Source organism: Artemia sp. Qi Xiang Cuo, chromosome 8 (assembly GCF_049724085.1).
Source record: "Artemia sp. Qi Xiang Cuo chromosome 8, ASM4972408v1, whole genome shotgun sequence".
In the NCBI taxonomy this organism is placed as follows: domain Eukaryota; kingdom Metazoa; phylum Arthropoda; class Branchiopoda; order Anostraca; family Artemiidae; genus Artemia; species Artemia sp. Qi Xiang Cuo.
Window position 1 is genome coordinate 57233222 of NC_142801.1, and position 19593 is coordinate 57252814.

The window sequence follows — 19593 nt, forward strand, 5'->3', positions numbered from 1 at the left end:
TCACTGCATGAGTCGGTAAAACCGCTGCATTTACCAACCAAGATTTAGATTTCATCACATATCATCTCACTATTTTAATGCTGATGGTTCGTTTACACATTGCGGAAATTCATGCGGATTTAGCAATCCGTGCGGAAATTCCGTCCGTTTTTAAGCTTGAAAAAATCTCTAGCTTTCCGCAACGTTTTGGTCAAATCAGGACGGAATCTTGGCAAGATTTTTAAGTGAACAAAATGATGAGTATGGATTATCAAAAAACACACGATGTTGTAACTTCGGTTTAATGCTACACCCAGCTTCTATGATCCTGCGCACCCAGGCTATAAGAAAACTAAGAAAAACGGTGTCATTTGGCTCTCTATTGTTCAAAAGCTTTCAGAAGAGGGTAAGAACATAGGCCTTGCTGTTGCAATAATTTGAAATCTTTGCCTTAAAACGCAGCGTTATTTCAGCCATAGTTCGAACAGATACGAACGGATTTCCGCGCGGATTTCCGCAATGTGTAAACGAACCATGAGTATTTAACCAAATAGAAAGTTGTGACGCCATCTGTAAAATCCTGGCAGGAGTCAGTAAAACTGCTGTGTTTACCGATCAAGTTCAAAATTTCTGTAGAGAATATGTCTGTATTGTCGTGGTATTTATTGTACCGGACAAAACATTGGGGGGCGTCCCCCTTCTCCACTCGTAAAGGCCCTGCCAAGAACACTTAAACGGACCATGCACGTGTTGTGGCTTGCGCCGCGACACGCGAAAATTGTCTTTGACTGTAGCACCGAAATTCGTTGTGTAGCATGAAAATTGGCTAATTTTAGCACTTTAGGAACTGACCGCTGTGGCAAGCCTGCGGACCTTAGGTAAAATATTCCACATTCAAAATTCGAACTAATGTATCATGGCAGATTCAAAAGAATTTTACGGCCCTTGTATAAAGAAAGCTTTTGAATATCTGCATGAAACAGAAAAGAATCTTAAACCTCAGTTGAAAGCAAGTGCAAATTATGAATTAATGTATGCTGATATATGTAAAAGATGGGAATCCACCCTTCTATTAAGGCAGAAAGGTGAGCTGGGGCTTTTATAGGCTATGATTACTCAAATTCAATATTCCACTTCTGATTGGAACACTATGACAATTAAAGAGTATCAAAATTCAATTTCCAATTAACACTCAATATAGGCCAATGGGTGCTATTATGATGAAACTGCCCTTTTCCTGGCCAATTGGGTCTAGATGTGGCCCTAGGCTATATAAAAAAGCAAAGATAAAAGCTTAAACTTACTCCTTCTCATAAGGAAATACTAGCCTAGATTATAAAATTCTAAAATAGCCTAATTACTTATATCCTAAAGTTACTTCACTACTAGTTGTTTTGGCTCACATTTCATCCTATAGCCTAGCCTATTACTATCATAATTATAAATCACTGCTTACCTTACACAACTTCTGCTTTTGACCTTGTTTATTAAAATATAGCCTATTCCACAATCCTATTTCCATATAATAGCCATTTAATTGTCTTCACATAGCCAATGTTGGTTATGGTATAATGACACTGGGTTTGTGATGTCACAAAACTTTGCTTATCATAACCCCTTAAGGGTTTCTTGCAGGTTAAGAAGTCAGCAGTGGTGTTGATAAGCCATTTAAACATTCTTAATTAGTGAAAGGATTTGACAAGAGATAGACCAGTAAAAAGATCCAAATCATTTTAGAGGACAAATTATGTCATGGGAAGATGTTTTTGAAAATTCTTGTCCCCAAACCCAAAAATTTCTAAAATTGTAGCCTAGTTTCAATAGCCTACTTATTATCATGGTTGCAGCAGTAGCTACAACAATGCTCTATGTCTTAGTGCTTTAGAAATATTTAAAAAGCTTCTAAAGTAGAATTTTGGAAAAATTTAAGTTTGGGGGAAGGGGGATTTTAAAAACATCTTCCCATTACATAATTTGTCCTCTAAAGTTGATTCTGATGTTTTTAGCACTCTATCTAATAGTGCATTAGAAATATTTAAAAAAGTTTGAAGTAGAATTTTAGAAAATTTTGAGTTTGGGGTGAAGGGGGATTTCAAAAATATCATCCCATGACATCATTTGTCCATTAAAGTCCTCAAAAATATCTTCTAGGTTGTAGCTACTGCTGCAACCATGACAAAAAGTATATAAACTACAATTCAGTTTGGGGACAAGGGGATTTCAAAAACATCTTCCCATGACATAATTTGTCCTCTAAAAATGATTAGGATCTTTTTACTGGTCTATCTCTTGTCAAATCCTTTCACTAATTAAGAAAGTTTAAATGGCTTATCAACACTACTGCTCTGACTGCTGTCACTCTACCTGCAAGGTACCCTTAAGGGGTTATGATAAGCAAAGTTTTGTGACATCACAAATCCAATTCCATTATACCATAACCAACATCAGCTATGGGAAGAAAATTAAATGGCTATCATATGGAAATAGGATTTTGGAATATATTTTCATAAACAAGATTAAAAGCTGAAGTTGTGTAAGGTAAGCAGCGATTTATAATTATGATAGTAATATAGAGTGAAATGTGAGCTGAAACAACTAGTAATGTGCAATAATTTGCATTATATAGAGAGGGGGAGGAGTGGAGGTAGGTACTTCAAAATACCTTCCCTGGACATACTTTAGCCTGTAGACCCATCCCTGAAAGTTTCATTTTCCTAACCAAACCCCTGTCCAAGATAGCCAAAAATAGCTAAAGTAGAATTTTACCTATTAATACAGGCTCTTCCATCAGAACAGCCTATAGAACAGATTGCTTCTGATTCAGTCAGTTACTGTTCTAGTGTAAAACTATCTTTCTTCCTCAGTACCATTCTAATCTATGGGCTTGTTCAGAGGAAATGCTATAGCATAATAACAAAACAGTAGTACTATTTGGTTCTTTGTTCAATTCTATTCAGAACTATAATAGTTGCTAATATGACTGTAGCATTCTGCTATGCTTGAGCTTAATTCCCTGCTTGTGCCTATACCATGCTTGTGCTTACTTAATGCTTGTGCTGTGCTTAGATGTTGCTTTTATTTTGTTGGTGGCTTGGGTCAATAAACCTTTACACTAGAGAAATATTACATGGTGCCAGGTGTGGGGTTTCATGGATGTACTACAGCCATTAATCAACTGGGAAGCCAGCTCCCTAGCAGAAGAATGGGACCATTTCCAAGAGCATGCCCAACTGATGTTTGCGGGCCCACTGACAGTCTTCTTCTTCTATTTAACAGCAGGCGGGCTTTTCAGTATAACTATTTAGCCCTTTTCCTTTTGCTTCACTCTGTGGGCTACAGAGCTACTGGCTTGATTGCCTCATATTTATTAGATATATTCAGATATCTTTCAGCAGATCTTTCGACTCTAGGAGTTCAAATATAAGATGATAGATGTCGATTTCTATGCTCTGTGTGCAGGTATAGTTGGCTAGGCTCTTGGCTGCTAGTGGGATTTTGTGGTGTTTGAAGTATTTTAACAGTTTACAAAGCAAGGTATGTTGTGCAGACGTCAGCATATTACATTCAAATAGGCAATGGTCAATTGTTTCATTATTCATATTACAGTGCCTGCAAGAGGGGACAGGGGTATTGAACCACTGGAATTAGAAAGCTTATGTGAGAATGCAAAAAAATTTAGTCAATTTTTTCCAGAACGAATTCTGTGATAGATCATAGAAAGGTACTTAAGGGGAAAGGGTAAAAGGATAGGATTAATCTTATTAAAATTAATATCTGATAGCCTCCATCGGTAAATATCTCTAATTGGGATTGGTCTCCCACTTGGCTGGTCAATATTTATAGCATTTTTTGCTATTTCATCAACCTGATGATTACCACTTATGCCAGAGTGGCTAGGAATGTACTGAAAGTAAGTTTTTATGCCGCTTGAAGCAAGATTATCAATAATACTGAGACAATGATAAGTGTCAATGTCAAACTTATATTGAGGAGCTGAGGCCAGCAACTCAAGGCTTGATAAAGAGTCGGAATAGATGATAATATTATTTGAATTTTCAATCAAAGGTTGGTTTTGCTTAAGGTGTTCTAATGCCATGATTATGGCATTTAACTCAGCAGACATTATAGATAAATTATTAAATAATCTCTCTCCCATTGTAATTTTCAGGTGAGGAAGGAAAACACCACTTGCAACCTTCTCATCCATTTTTGACCCATCAACAAATATTTGGAAGTGATTTTTATAGGTAATTGTATTAAGTTCTGCAAATTTTTTCTGGACAAAAGCAATGGGGGTTAAATCTTTATTCCATTTTGAAAATTCAGTATTTATTATGGGAAATGAACAATTCCATGGAGGGGATTGGGGGAAAGTAGGTGCAATAGACTTTGCTGGTACAGGGAACTTCTTTTGAATATTGGCATACTCATCTGCAATACCTCTATACATGGCTGGATTTCTTAACCAATTATGTAATGTGTGTGAGCTATTTGATTCAATTTTTGTAAGATGTTTTATTAAGAGAAAGCTACGTCTCTCCCTTATTGTTGTTAATCCTCTTTCTAAGCAGAAACTTGGTGCTTGTGGGTTTCCTTAGACCAAATATGAGACGTATTATATCATTTTGTATTTTTTCAATTTTTTGCATCTGGGTCTTTGCACATGCACAATAGACGATGAGCCCATAGTCAGTATGGGGTCTTATATGTGATTTATAAAACTGGAGTAAGGTTTTCTCCTTACAGCCCCAGGGTGTGGAAAGAAGTCTTTTTAGTATATTTGCTTTTCTATAACAATTTTTTATTGTGTTTGAAATGTGGAGGTTGAAATTAAGTTTTTGGTCAAGCATGAGACCTAGGTAATTAATATTATTATCTTCTGGAATAGTTGTTTTATTTAGAATTAGTTTTGCATTAACATGGTTTCGCTTCAGTTGAAATTGGATTATTTTTTACTTGGTGGGTGAAATGGGTAAATCTGAATGTTTATAGAATTTTTAAAAATTGAAAATTGACTTTTGAAGATTTGACTGTGCTATCTGAAAGGTGTTGCCAGATGACCATAGCACCAGATCATCAGCATATTGTAGATTTGTGTGGGGTCGGTTCATGTCCCAGAGATATAGGGCAAATAGGAGGCAACTGATGACTGCTCCCTGAGGTAGGCCTTTGGATATTGTCTTTTGTGGTGAAGAGGCTGAATCAACACAAACAATGAAACTTTGCACTTCTATGAAGGATTTAACAAATGATACTAGCTTAGGAGGTACTCCAAGGTTTGCAAGTTTATTTAAAAGGATTTGGTGGTTCACATTGTCATATGCTCCTTTAAAATCTAGGAAAGCTGCCACTAGGATATTATTTTTTGAGAAAGATTCATTTATTGCATTTGTTAGCAAAATGAAAGCATCTGTTGAGGAGTGGTATTTCCTGAATCCAGTTTGAGTGTGTGGGATCATGTTATTTTTCTCAACAAACCAGAGGAGTCTGTGATAAATCATTTTCTCCATTATTTTCCCCATCACAGGTGTAATCATTATGGGCCTATAAGACTCAGGGTTATCTTTTGGTTTATTTTTCTTTAGGATTGGTAGGAGGGACGAACATTTCCATATATTGGGGAACCTAGACGATGCCCAAGCGTGATTATAACAATTTAGCAGTTCTTGTTTGTATGAAGGTGTGAGATTCTTTATCCAGGTAGGGTGTATATTGTCATAGCTACTGCTAGTGTTGGACCTAATATGATGTATTGCATTATTCAATTCCTGGATTGAAAATGGATTAGTTATGTACTCGGATCCTGGGTGTGGTTGGTAACTTGGGTTCATAGGAATTGTGGACAGTTTGCTTTGATTATTTGATGTTAGCTTATTAATAAAAAGAGTTGCAAATAGGTTAGCCTTTTCATTATCATTGTCATAATGGGTATTATTATGTATAAGCTCATACAGGAGTGAGTTGGGAGAAGTCTTTTTCCCACATATGTGGCTTATGACTTTATGTATAATTGGCTCATTTGTTTCTCTGGAGAGATTATTTGCAAAATTATTCCAGTATTTATATTTAGCATCTATTATAGTCCTTTTTAGATTAGATTCTGCTTGTAATTTTTTTAAATATGTAGTAGGTGTTGGTTTTTTTATGAATTCGGTCCTAGCTGCCTTTTTTATCCTCCATTTATTTAGGCACTCATTTGTCCACCATGCTTTAGGAATTTGTTTAGGGAATGTTTTCTTAGGTGTTGTCCTGGGGATAGCATGATTAGCTGTATTTATTAGTAAAGATGTCAACGCTTCAGCATGTGTGTCAACTGTTGTGTTAGAAATACATGAACTTTGGGTGAAACTTGTAATTTCATCATTTAGCTTATTTTGGAAAATAGACCAATTTGCTTTAGTGTTGATATATTTGGATGTATGAGATAAAGTTTCAGCAGGTTCATTTAGGGAGCAAACTATAGCAAAGTGGTCTGTACATAGACTATCAATTTTATTTATGTAAATTTTGTTCAAAAAATTTAAAGACACAATTTGTAGGTCAATTGTGGAGAAATTGCCACTTTTGGGGTTGAAATAAGTATTCAGGTTTGGAGGGGTAGCAACAACTAATTCATTATTATTTGAAGTCATATGCTCAATAAATTTACCAGCTTTATTTGCTGGTTTATTCCCCCACAAAAGGCTGTGGGCATTGAAATCACCACAAATAATGATATTTTTTAACATATTAGAATTATTTATATAATTAAAGAAATCCTTGGCATCTGTAGTTTGTCAATTAGTTTTATAAAAGCTTATTATTTAGTTTTTTAAATTATTAATACAAAAACTTATACCAATTACATAAACATAATTTTCAAAATCTGGAAAATTGATGCAACAAAATTTTATATTATTATTAACTAATAAAGCTACACCACCTCCTTTTCTCTCTGAAGATCTATCCTTTCTCAGAATAGTATATCCCAGAGACTTAATTTGTTGATTTTGGGTTAAATGAGTTTCCTGGAGGCAAGCAATATTAATTGAATTATTATTCATAAATGATATTAGTTCATATAGCTTATTTTCTGTCAGTGATCTTACATTCCATTGGAGTATTGATAAATGTTGTGTTGTTGATTTATGCTTCATATGACTGTGTATCAATGTTCAGCTTTGTTAAGAGTAAAGCAAGATCTTTTTTTGCTTGAATGAGCATATCATCTGGGACGTAGATTTTTGCCAATTCTGCAATAATTTTTTGTTTTCTGTAGTTGATGTATGTTCATGGCCTGAACTGCATTACAGTTTAGAATGAATAAGCATATATTTGGAGATTGCATTTTTGGTAGTGCATCCTGTTTGTTGGTTAAGGGATTGATTTCTGGTAGTGTTTCTGGTTTGTTTCTTCTTGGGAGGGAGGGCCAGGCTGACCTCATCTCACCGGAAAAGAAGGCTTGTTGGCTTGGTGATTCCTTCTGATCGGGATTTGCGCGAGGGGGCTGAGAAGCTGGTGTTTTCGCTGGGGAATGGGCTGCCTGGGGGGCGATTGACTTGGGGGATTTGGTTGGTTTCATTACAGGCTTTATTTGGTATCGTTGGGCAGCATTTGCTTCCATTGCAGCAAAGGGGTATGGGATGGCTTTCTCTGTTGATATTTGGAGTGTTAGAGCTCTTTTCTTGTATGCAGGGCATAATGATTTATTTGTAGATTCATGTGGGCCTTTGCAATTGATGCATGTAGGCTGAGTGTTGTTGCAAGTTGTCAGCTCTTTAGGATGGAAAGATTTACAATTACTACACTCTTGGAGAATTTCATTGCATTTGTTTGTTGTGTGCCCCAGTTTGAAACACTTCTGACACTGAATAGGCTTAGGTTTGTATTCCTTGTGTGGTTTGATTTGCCCAAATAGGAATAATTTTTCTGGGATATCAATTTTATCCTTCAGTGTGAATAAGAAGGATCTACTAGTTTTTAGGCCATTAGAGTTGGGTTTTCCAAGTTGGGTAACATCCTCAACTGGGATTGTGTTTCCAGCCCTATCTGAAAGGCCTTCTTTTAACTCCTGAGTAGATATCTCTGGGGGAACATTGTAAACTACTATTTTTGTTGGTGATTGTTTTGGGTTCCAATTAGATGCAATAATTGGGTTATTCAGAAGGGATTTAAGGTTAATTATTGTATCTGCTGATTTCTGATCTTCTACAGTTATTAGCAGAGATCCATCACGGTTAATGTTAAGAGAGAACATTGATTTTAGCAATTTAAAAATTGCAACTCTTATTGCAATGATCATTTTTATTTCAACGGGGGTAGTGGGAGTAATTTTAAGGTAAATTCCTAAGTTTTTGGAGGGAGGATCTTGGGCAGGGAGAGGGGAAATGCTTTTAATTGGGGAGATTTTTTTCCTTTTTTAGAACTTCTAGAGAGGACCTCTTGAAACCCATTATCATCATTTATGGTTACATTAGCCCCTACACTTATCATTGTCCTATTCTCCGAATTGGAGCTATCATTAGAACTTTGAGATAGGGTGCTTGACCAGCCAGGTTGGGTATCTTTCACTATGACACTTTCACTGGAGTTTAATTTGGGATCTGGGGGGACTTTTTTTTTTTAGGACTTCTAATCATTGCCTATTGGAAAAAGCTTTAAACACAAAAATAAAACTAAAACAAGAAGGGGAAATAAATGATATCAAACCGTCTGCACTATACTATGGGGAGGATAAACACCACAGTATAGACCTGAGGATGACTTGAGCAGAATTGGTTTAGTACAACTGCAGATTAGAAGAGATAATAATCACAAGAAAATATATTTCGATTTTCTTATAAGATTGCTGTTGCTTTGGCAGTCAAAACAGAGAAAGCTTCCTGTGCCTACCTACTTATCTGGGCTGGAGCAAAAGGATGAGAAATATTCAACACCTTTACCATTGCAGACGAGGAACAGAACAAAATTGAACAGTACCTTGAGAAATTTAAGGTGTATGCATCGTCACAGAAGAACACAGTTTTTGCATGGTATCTGTACCAAAAACAAGACCAAACCAAGGCAGAAAGTGTAGAGAAATATATTACAGTGCTCAAGACATTAGTGAAACAGTGTTCTTACTCAGAACCAAATGAAATGGGTCTGTGATTGCAAAGTTTGTGGTATACTAAACCAAAATGTACATGAGAAGCTCCTGGCTGAAGGTGATGAACTTATGCTTTAAAAAGCAACCATTATTTGCAGAACCCACAAAGTGACCCAGGCACAGCTTAAAACATTCCATGGAACTAAGTCTATTCCCATAAAGCAAGAGATTGATGCCATCTCACACTGCCCAAACCAGAACAGCAGCAGAAAAAAAACAGGAAGCAAGTGGCTTAAAGAGCATACCATGCTACTTCTGTGGCAGAACATACTCCCCCTCCCATGTCTGCCCAGCAAAGGGCAAGTCATGCTCCATCTGCAAAAAGCTCAACCATTTTGCACAAGTTTGTTGAAGTAAGACAGTAGATGCAGTGGAAGAAGACACTGTTGAAGCAGACTCTGGTGATGAAACCATATTCCTGTACTCCATCAAACAAAGCAAAAACAAAGACGAAGCAGTGATACCTTTGATCATCAAGAATTAGTTCCCTGTCCAGTTCAAAATCAACACTGGGGCCCAGGTCAATATCATTCCAAAGAAGTACTTTGACCTCATCACCCCAAAGCCCACCATGAAACCTACAAGCCATTGCCTCACCAGCTACTGTGGAGCAAGGATCCCTGTACTGGGAGTCTGCAAATTATCATGCAGCTACCAAGCTAGCCTCAGCAACAGGCAACAATTCTCCGTAGTAGAAACTTCAGCTGCCCCCACCATAGGCTATCATTCAAGCCTTGATTTGGACCTGATCAAGCTGGTACTGAATGTAAACTCAACATCTTCAAGAGTACCATTCCTGAAGGACAAGCACAAAGAAGTGTTTAAAGGAATTGGGAAACTCGAAGGAGAATGCAACATATATCTGAAAGACAATACCACCCCAACTGTCTACCCAGCAAGATGAGTACCTGCAGCCTTGCAGGATAATCTCAAGCAAGAACTCAGCTGCCTAGAAGACCTAGAGATTATTGAAAAGGTCGTTACCCCAATGGAGTGGGTCAATTTGATCATTATGGTTGAGAAGAAGGACAGGTCCATAAGACTGTGCATAGACCCCATGGACCTAAACAAGTCCATCAAATGGCCCCACTATCCCATTCCCACTGTAGACAACATCACCTCCAAGCTATACGGAGTGAAAACATTCACAAAACTTGATGCCCGTTCTGGTTACTGGTCAATTCTGCTCTCCAAAGATTTATCTTACCTCATGACATTCAGCACAATATATAAAAGATATTGTTTCAAGCAAATGCCCTTTGGAATCATCTCAGCACAAGATGAGTTTCAGAGGAGGATGGAAGATGCCTTTGAAGGCCTAGAGGGTTTTTCATCATCATTGATGACATGATTGTGTACAGTGCAATGCAAGAAGAGCACGATGAATGCCTAGCAGTGATACTTGAACATGCCCTAGCTAAGGGTATCCATTTCAACAAAGATAAGTGTGAGTTTTTGGCCTCCAGTGTCAGCTACTTTGGACCCATAATCAGCTCCACGGGGATGCAGCCAGATCCCAAAAGATTTGCGCCATTAACCACATGCCAAACCCATCATGCCGAGAAGAACTGCTAACCCTCCTTGGGATGATCAACTATCTTGCCAAATACATACCATGCCTATCCACAAAAAAACAAACCACTCTGTGACCTGACCAAAGCAAACCCATTCATCTTGTCAGAGGAACACACCCAAACACTTGAGGACCTGAAACAGTCTATAGTGTCAAACACCCCATTCTTCAATTGTCAGAGCAGCCACACCTCCAGCCAGGGGCTTGGTGCCCACCTTGTTTCAAAATGGCAGGTCACAGCTTATGCATTGAGATTGTTCAGCAAGACAGAGCATAAGTATTCACAACTCGAAAAAGAGTTATACACCATCAGGTATGGCTGTAAACACTTCCACCATTACCTGTATGGTTGCCACGTTGACGTCACAACTGATTACCGCCCCCTCAAAACTGTTGTAGCAAATCCTATTCACAAAGCCCCATCATAAGTGCAATGATTAATGCTTCAGCTCCAGCGTTACAACCTGAGTCTGAGGTTCTGACCAGGATCCAAAATCCCAGTCGCTGACGCTCTGTCATGCCTCCATCTTAGTGATACAGATCCAAAACTGGAAGAAGATCTGGATATCTATGTACACCACATAGTATGGAACCTTCCAGCCAGCAACCAGAAGCTTGAGCAGATATGGACAGAAACAACACAGGATGAAACCTTGAGCACCCTAGTCAAAACAATTCAAGAGGGCTGGCCAAGTAATAGAAAAGAGGTCCTAACCTACTGGAGAATCCAACACAAGCTGTCTTTCACAAAAGGCATTCTTCTCAAGGGAGAAAGATTGATCATTCCCAAGAACCTGCAGTTAGCCACACTCCAGCAGCTACATGCAGCCCACCTTTGAACTGAGAAAACCAAACACCAAGTAAGGATGTTAGTGTACTGGCCAGGCCTCAGTGCAGACATCAAACAGTACATAGCAAAATACCAAACATGTGCCAAGCACATCCTGAACAACTTGAAGGAGCCAATGATCAACCACAGCATAGAAACTCTCCCTTGGCAAAAGATTGCTACAGATCTGTTTGAATGGAATGGCTCCAGTTTCCTACCAACTGTCGATTATCACAGCCGTTTCTTCAAAGTCAACAGACTTACGACGACATCATCCAGCATGGTCATAACGCGACTTAAGGCCCACTTTGCCCGGCATGGTATATCATTGCAGCTAATGTCTGACAATGGCCCTCAGTTCACTTCCCAGGAATTCATCACTTTTGCTGAAGCCTGGGGTATTTCACTGAGCACATCTAGCCCTAGGTATCCCAAATCCAATGGACTTGCCAAGAAAGCTGTGCAGATTATAAAAACATCATGACCAAGGCAATGGAAAATGGAGAAGACCCCTTTCTGGGTCTACTAGAATACGGGAATACACCAGTTGATGGGTTTGCATCTCCTGCTCAACTCCTTATGTCTTGCCAACTAAGATCCATCCTACCATGCACCACACGTCACCTAAAGAAGAAGGTCATCCTGACTGAACAGCTCACTCAGCAAAGAACTGAAATGCAGAAACGTCAGAAAATTTACCATGACAAATCAGCCAAGGCTTTAAATCAGCTCAACCCCAGCAATGCAATCCACATTCGGAAAATGCCTGACAGACCATGGAAACAGGCCGTTGTGGTTTCTCATGCATAACAGCCGCGATCGTACTGGGTGCAGATAAACGAAGGTATGATTCTGTGGAGGAACCGCAAGCACCTATCAGCCTGCCCACATCAAAGTCCAAAAGGAACGAGTTTTGTTTGCCAAGGACTTGACGATGCCATAGTGCCAGACACGACGGCCAAGCCACCACCCTCGCTGTTGCAGGCAGACCAGTTCATGTCCCCATTGCCAATCCAGGATTGGAATCAGATCCCTAGCCCCTGCCAGAGTGCTACCACAGTGCTGCCCCTAGAATCAAGCGCAACACCAACTACAGCATGCACAAGATACGGGCGACTTGTAAGAAAACCCCTGAAACTGAACCTGTAAAGAGGGATTTTAAAAGTAGACCTGTAAATAGAGACAGTATGAGAGGAAGAAGAAGTGAACTAGTTAGTGAATATGTAGGAAGCAAGCCTAGTACCTCCTTGCACATACCTTTCTGAAGGTACTTATAACAGTGTGATTTCAAAAGTAGACCTGTAAATAGAGACAGTATGAGAGGAAGAAGAAGTGAACTAGTTAGTAAGCATGTAAGAAGCAAGCCTAGCACCTTCTTACACATACCTTTCCGGAGGTACTCAATAGAGTGTGTAAGCCTGCTCACAGTGGATGAGTGGGAGCAAGTGTGGAATGTTGGTGTAAGAGGAAATGCAGGCAGCTTAAATGACAAAATAAAGAAGATGTAGCATTCTGCTATGCTTCATTCCCTGCTTGTGCCTATACCATGCTTGTGCTTACTTAATGCTTGTGCTGTGCTTAGATGTTGCTTTTATTTTGTAGGTAGCCTGGGTCAATAAACCTTTACACTAGAGAAGTATTACAATGACAATTATATTTTATTCCCACCTAATGGTCCCAAATATAGCTGTAAATAATTGAATCAAATTTAATTATGACCCATTGTAAATATAAGGAACAAATTGACTGTTCTTAAAATAAAAGCCAGAAAATGACTAGTAAAACATAATCTATAGCATAAAACAGGCAATTTATAGCATAAAACTCAAGAAACTCAATTTAATTACTGCATCAATGCATCTACTGATGGTAGTATCTGGATTTGTGATGCCATATCTTGTAGCCCAGGAACTACAAGGGCTATTCACAAACTAGGGAATGTTTCCGTCTGATGCTGCTAGGCGCACAGCAATCCCCTATGTTTTGGTGTGCACGTGCTCATAGCTTCAGTTGGTATCCAGCCATGAGAGAAAGAACATCTCTGTGCTGCCTGTTTTCCCAATATTCCAATTTAAAATGTGCACTGCAATTTCAAATCTTGCCCGTTGTGAAGTACAGTCTGTAATATGGTGTTTTTTAGCAAAAAACGAAAAACTGATAGCAATTCATGAGCAACTGTGCAAAAAGTATGGCAACAATGTAATGAATGAAAGTTCAGTACAAAAATGGTGTATCTGGTTTAAAAATGGCCAACCCAACATGCATGATGAAGAGAGGAGTGGACACCCAAGCATTGTGACAGATGATCTTGCCAAAGTTGATCAGAAGATTTGTGAAAACTGTTGTTTCACAATAATGGAACTTTCTCTTTGCTTCCCACAAGTTTCACAGACTTTGTTGTTTGATATTGTGACTCACAAGCTTGGCTACCATAAATTTTGTGCAAGATGGGTGTCACAATGCTTACAGACCTCCATAAAGGTAAGCAAATGGGAGCAGCCTTAACATTTCTTGATGCCTACCACACACATAATGATTCTTTACTGGATCAAAGTGTAACAGGTGACAAGACATGGGTGAAGCACATCAATTGCAAGACAAAATTCCAGTCCACAGAGTGGGGGCAGTCCATGGAGTTCCCCCCAAAAAACAAAAATAATGTGTTAACCTTGTCAGCAAGGAAGATTATGGCTACTGTTTTTTTGGGATAGGCAAGGTGTGCTGCTTATTGACTTTCTTGAGTGTGGTGCAACAATCAACTCAGATTGGTACTGCCAAACATTGTGTAAGCTTAGAAGAGCAGAGCAAAACAAGCGCCAAGGAAAGTTATCATCCAAAATTTTGTTTTTTTTTCATGATAATGTCCAACCTTACACAACAAATCAAACTGCAGAACTTCTTGACTCATTCAAATGGGAGATTTTCCCACATCCACTCTGCAGTCCCAACCTAGCACTGAGTGATTTTCACTTGTTCCTGAAGATGAAGAACTGGCTAGCAACACAGCATTTTGATGACAACAATGAGTGGCTGAGATTGCTCACTGAGTGGCTGTGATTGCAGGTGGCATGTTTGTATGATAAAGAAATTTCGGAGCTTGTCCACCGCTAGGATAAGTGCCTTAATTTGTTTGGTGACTATGTAGAAAAGTAGCATTTTAGTCACTCTTTCAAATGTATATAATAAAATATTTTTCCTGTACCTAGTTTTGTTTTATTACAAAACGTTCCCTAATTTCTGAATAGCCCTCATACTTATCCAAGGTGGGAAGCTGAGGAGATATTTTGCATATTAGTATTAAATTGACTAGAGTTGTCTTGTATCCATTGCTAAAAAAGTAAGACAAAAAGGTGAAAGGAACAGGGAATCTAGAAGTGCACAAGCATAATACAGTTTGGCTAATAGCTGCCACATAACACACGATTTATTGGATTCTCTGCTGCCAATGGCATGGGTGTATGCAGCATCTTGTCTAGAGAGGGGCAGCTGACTCTGTGATGGAGGGGTGGAGGGCTTATAAATGCTTTTCAAGGTCCTTTGAATATAGGTTTTTAGAATTTCATCATTCTATAACTCAATCTTTAGCATTTTCTATGTTGTACTTTTCCCACAATACTCTGATATAATAGACCCAGTATACTACTTCCTGTTTCCACAAAAGATAAACACCATAAAAGTGATTTGACACATTCTTTTATTTCAGCAAATGTAGACTTTTCAGTTGAGACTATTTAGCCCTTTTCCTTTTGACTCACTCTGTGAGTTGAAATGAGCTACTACAATGGTTCTCTTTATTTATCCTGAATCTGCTTAGATATTTTTCAGTACATCTTTTGATTCTAGGAGTTTAAATATCAGAGGATATACAATAAGTTTTAGGCTCTGTGTGCAGATATGGTCTGCTAGACTCTTAGCTGATAGTGGGATTTTGTGGTGTCTGAAGCACTTTAACAGTTTACATTGCACAGTATACAACATTTTTATTGCTTATGGTGGAATTGGATGATTTTTGACTTGGTAGGTGCAATGGGTACATCAGATTTTGAGGAAATTTTTTTTAAATTTTTTGTAACTTTGAATGTGCAATCTCAAAGGTGTTGCCTGTTGCCCATAATACCAGATCATCAGCATATTGTAAATTGGTGTGTAAGATGCTCATGTCCCAGGGAAATAGGAAGAAGAGGAGGCAGCTCACGACTGCACCCTATGGAAGACCTTCGGCTATTTTAGTTTTGGATGAGGAGGCTGAATCTACAAAAACAATGAAACTTTGATTTTTAATGAATAATTTTATGAAGGATACTAGATTAGGAGGTAATTCCAAGATATGCAAGTTTGGCTAAAAGGATCTGGTGGTTCACATTATCATATTATTATTATTATTATTCATTTATTGCCTGCCAAAAACAGGTACAAAAAGTACAATAGACGGAGTAATCTGTAAAAATCCGTAGTAAACTAAAGAAAAAGAGGGACACACACACACATTGAAAATTCAAATACATGACAAAAAAAAACTCTTCATTACATTAATACAAACAATGCTGATAACGAAAGGATGATAAAAGTTTCTTTTAAAATTGGAGAGAGATTTATTAATACTAATATTATTATTATTATTAATATTAGTATTATTATTATTCATTTATGGCCCATCAAAAAAAAAAAAAAAAAAAAATCATTACATACATTACATTATTACAAACAAACTATTGTGAACAAATTGTTGACCATGGATGATTAAACTTACTTTGAAAACGGGATAGAGATTTATTAATGCTAATATTAGGGTCAACTAGCTTATATAAATGAATAATTTTACAGTTTCTTGTCCAAGGGGGCAAATGTAAAAGATATTTTGCAAATCTGAAGAAGATGGATCGTAGGTGCTTTTTATCAATATAGATGGCTCTTGCGCCGTTCGGCTATGCAGGCCATTATCTTAGTTTAGTTTTTATTTGTGCCCTGTCGTTCCTGCTTTTGATAGATGAAAACATGTAGACCTTTTCAGTGATTTTTCAGCAACATTTGTTACTACCAGTTAGAACTCTCTCTCAAGGTTTGTTGTGAAATTTACTTCAGAAGATTGTAATTGGATTCATATAGATGGCTCTTGTGCCGCTCAACAATACAGGCCATTATCTTAGTTTAACTTTATCCTGCTAAAGCCTACCTGACGCAGTGGATAGTGTGTTGGAATTCTGCACTAAAGGACTATCCTGCTGAAGGCAACTTATTGTGAGAAGAAAACCATATAGACTTTTTCAGTGATTTTCCTGCTAGATTTAGCTACCATGATCAGGCAGATTGAAGCCTCTGTTGAGATTATTCAGCTGAAATCACTTAAGCAAATTAAATTCAACCGCTTTGGTGCCATCTATAGTAGCAGTTTGAAGTTTGCTGGACTTACTGCAATCTGTAGCAGAGGACTCCCGCACTACACGTAAAAGGAGACATAAAAAACTGCGTGGATGTAGAGCAGGCGTTAAATCCAGGTAAAGGATAACTTCGGATTTCTCAGGATGAAAAGACAGCCCGATTTTTGAATATTCATCTTTGAGGATTTTGAAATTCTGCTCAATGCGCTGGATCATACAGCTGAGATTCAAGATGTCATCAGCATAACAAATAAGAGACATATCGATTTTCCCAAGAATGCATGAAGGAAGACACTTTGCCTGAGCATTCAGGACACTATTATTGAACAGGGTTGGGGAAGTGATAGCTCCCTGTCTAGTCCCTTTCTTAACGAGGATGGGGTACTGAGGAATCACAAGCATATTCGAGGCATTCTAAGATTTTGGCCTCACACGAGAATTAATGCAATTGTATTGGGATTGATGAAGAGCCGATGGCAGGGGAAAACTGGATGGGAGTTTTAAATGCACTCTTAGATTCCTATATAAATCCCTGAGAACACAAACAACTGATGGGTTTACGCCTCGCCTTGCCATATGAAGAAGCATGGACGAATGAATTAAGGAATTGAACGCATGTTTAACGTCATGTCTGGTGAGGATCATACTTTCTCCCGAAGATTCAGCATCGGCGAGGGCAGTAAAAACTGCTGGAAGAGCATGAGAACAGCCAAGATTAGCCTGAAAACCAAACTGATATGGGGGAACGTAACATTTCTGTCTTAACTCATCAAGGAAAAGGAGCTCGAAAAGTTTGCATATCATAGTAGAGATGGTGATGGGACGGAAGGAACGAGGAACATTGCAGCTTAGATTTTCCTTTTTTGGGAATCGGAGTCAGATCACCAATGCAGAACGCGGAAGGAACAATACCTGTAACAAATATCATTTGCATGAGAAGGCTGAAGTGACAACCAATAGATAACTTCCATTAATGATGTGTAGAGTGCTCACCTTATCTATTCCACAAGACGCTTTCTTTTCAAATTGGGATATGGCTGTTATGACAGCGTCACAAGTAACAACAAAATCAAGGTCAGGAGATTCATCAATGAAGTTGCAGAGCTTGTCACAAAATTGTGACTCTAAAACAGGATCATGCTCAGAAAATTCCTTTGAAAAATGGGATATCCATTCGGACAAAGGAATGTCATTCGGGTCTGGTAAATTGGAGGAGATAGTACGAGGTAATAGCTTCCACAATAGATCAGGTGAATTCCTGACCTTCTCGGAATAAAGTGTCCGCATTGATGAAGGACAAGTTCCTTAGCAAAACGTTTTTTTGACACTTGTCTCAGTTCATTGACTATTCCTTGACGGGTGCATAGGCAATCTCTCCATAATTTGTACCAAAATTTAGCACGGTCACAAGCTTCAGACAGTGCTAGATTTCCTGACCAGCCGGGAACTTGGGTACCAACACGTATTTTTTAAGAGGAACTGCCCTTTTTTCAGCACACAAAAGTATATATATTATATATATACACACACATATATATATATATATATATATATATATATATATATATATATATATATATATATATATATATATATATATATATATATATATATATATATATATATATATATATATATATATATATATATATATATATATATATATCAAATTTAAGTGGAACTGCCCTGGCATCCCTGCTTTCAATAAAAACAATTCAAGATATTATCATTTAAATATAATACTTCTCTACCCCCCCCCCCTCTGGATACCAACTTGATAGTATACCGTCTCTTCTTTAAATTAAAAAAATAATGAACTTTTTGGCATCCCCGCTTTAAAAAATACATAAATTTGAGATATTATCATTTAAGTATAATACCTCCCTATCCCCCCCACCCCCCTCTAGATACTACCTTGATGGAATACCTTCTCTACTTCAATAAAAAAAAAACGCTTTTTGGCATTCCTGACTTCAATAAAAAAATTCAAGCTATTATCACTTAAATATAATAACTCCCCATGCCCCCCCTCTGGATACTATCTTGATAGGATACTGTCTCTGCTTTAAATTAAAAAAATAAATAACTTATTGTTATCACTGTTTTCAAAAAAATTAAGGTATTATCGTTTAAATATGATACTTAAATATGATGTTTAAATAGCTCCCTCCTTCCCCCTCCCCTCTGGATACCACCTTGATAGGATACCGTCTCTGCTTTAAATTAAAAAATATATCTTTTTGGGATCCCTGCTTTAAAAAATACATAAATTTGAGATATTATCATTTAAATATAATATCTCCCTACCCCCCCCTCTAGATACCACCTTTATAGATTACCTTCTCTAATTCAAATAAAAAAAAACACTTTTTGGCATTCCTGCTTTCAATAAAAAAAATTGAAGCTATTATCACTTAAATATAATAACTCCCCATGCCCCCCCCCCTCTGGATACCATTTTGATAGGATACTGTCTCTGCTTTAAATTAAAAAATAAATAACTTATTGTTATCACTGTTTTCAAAAAAAAATCGAGGTATTATCGTTTAAATATGATACTTAAATATGATGTTTAAATAGCTCCCTCCTTCCCCCTCCCCTCTGGATACCATGATAGGATATCGTCTCTGCTTTAAATTAAAAAGAATATATCTTTCTGGCATCCCTGATTTCAATAAAATAAAATTCGAGATATTATCATTTAAAT

At 37.7% G+C, this 19593-nt stretch overlaps 1 protein-coding gene across 2 annotated transcripts in view; it reads left to right on the forward strand.

Moving 5' to 3' along the window:
* The first annotated feature begins 880 nt into the window (after window positions 1-880).
* Window positions 881-19593, forward strand: part of LOC148949600 (uncharacterized) — a 41275-nt gene continuing 22562 nt past the window's right edge. For both annotated transcript variants that reach the window (XM_089093030.1, XM_089093031.1), the window contains exon 1: window positions 881-1064. In XM_089093030.1, coding sequence (XP_088949156.1) covers window positions 896-1064 — 169 coding nt within the window. In that variant the 5' untranslated portion in view covers window positions 881-895. The remainder of the gene's footprint in view (window positions 1065-19593) is intronic.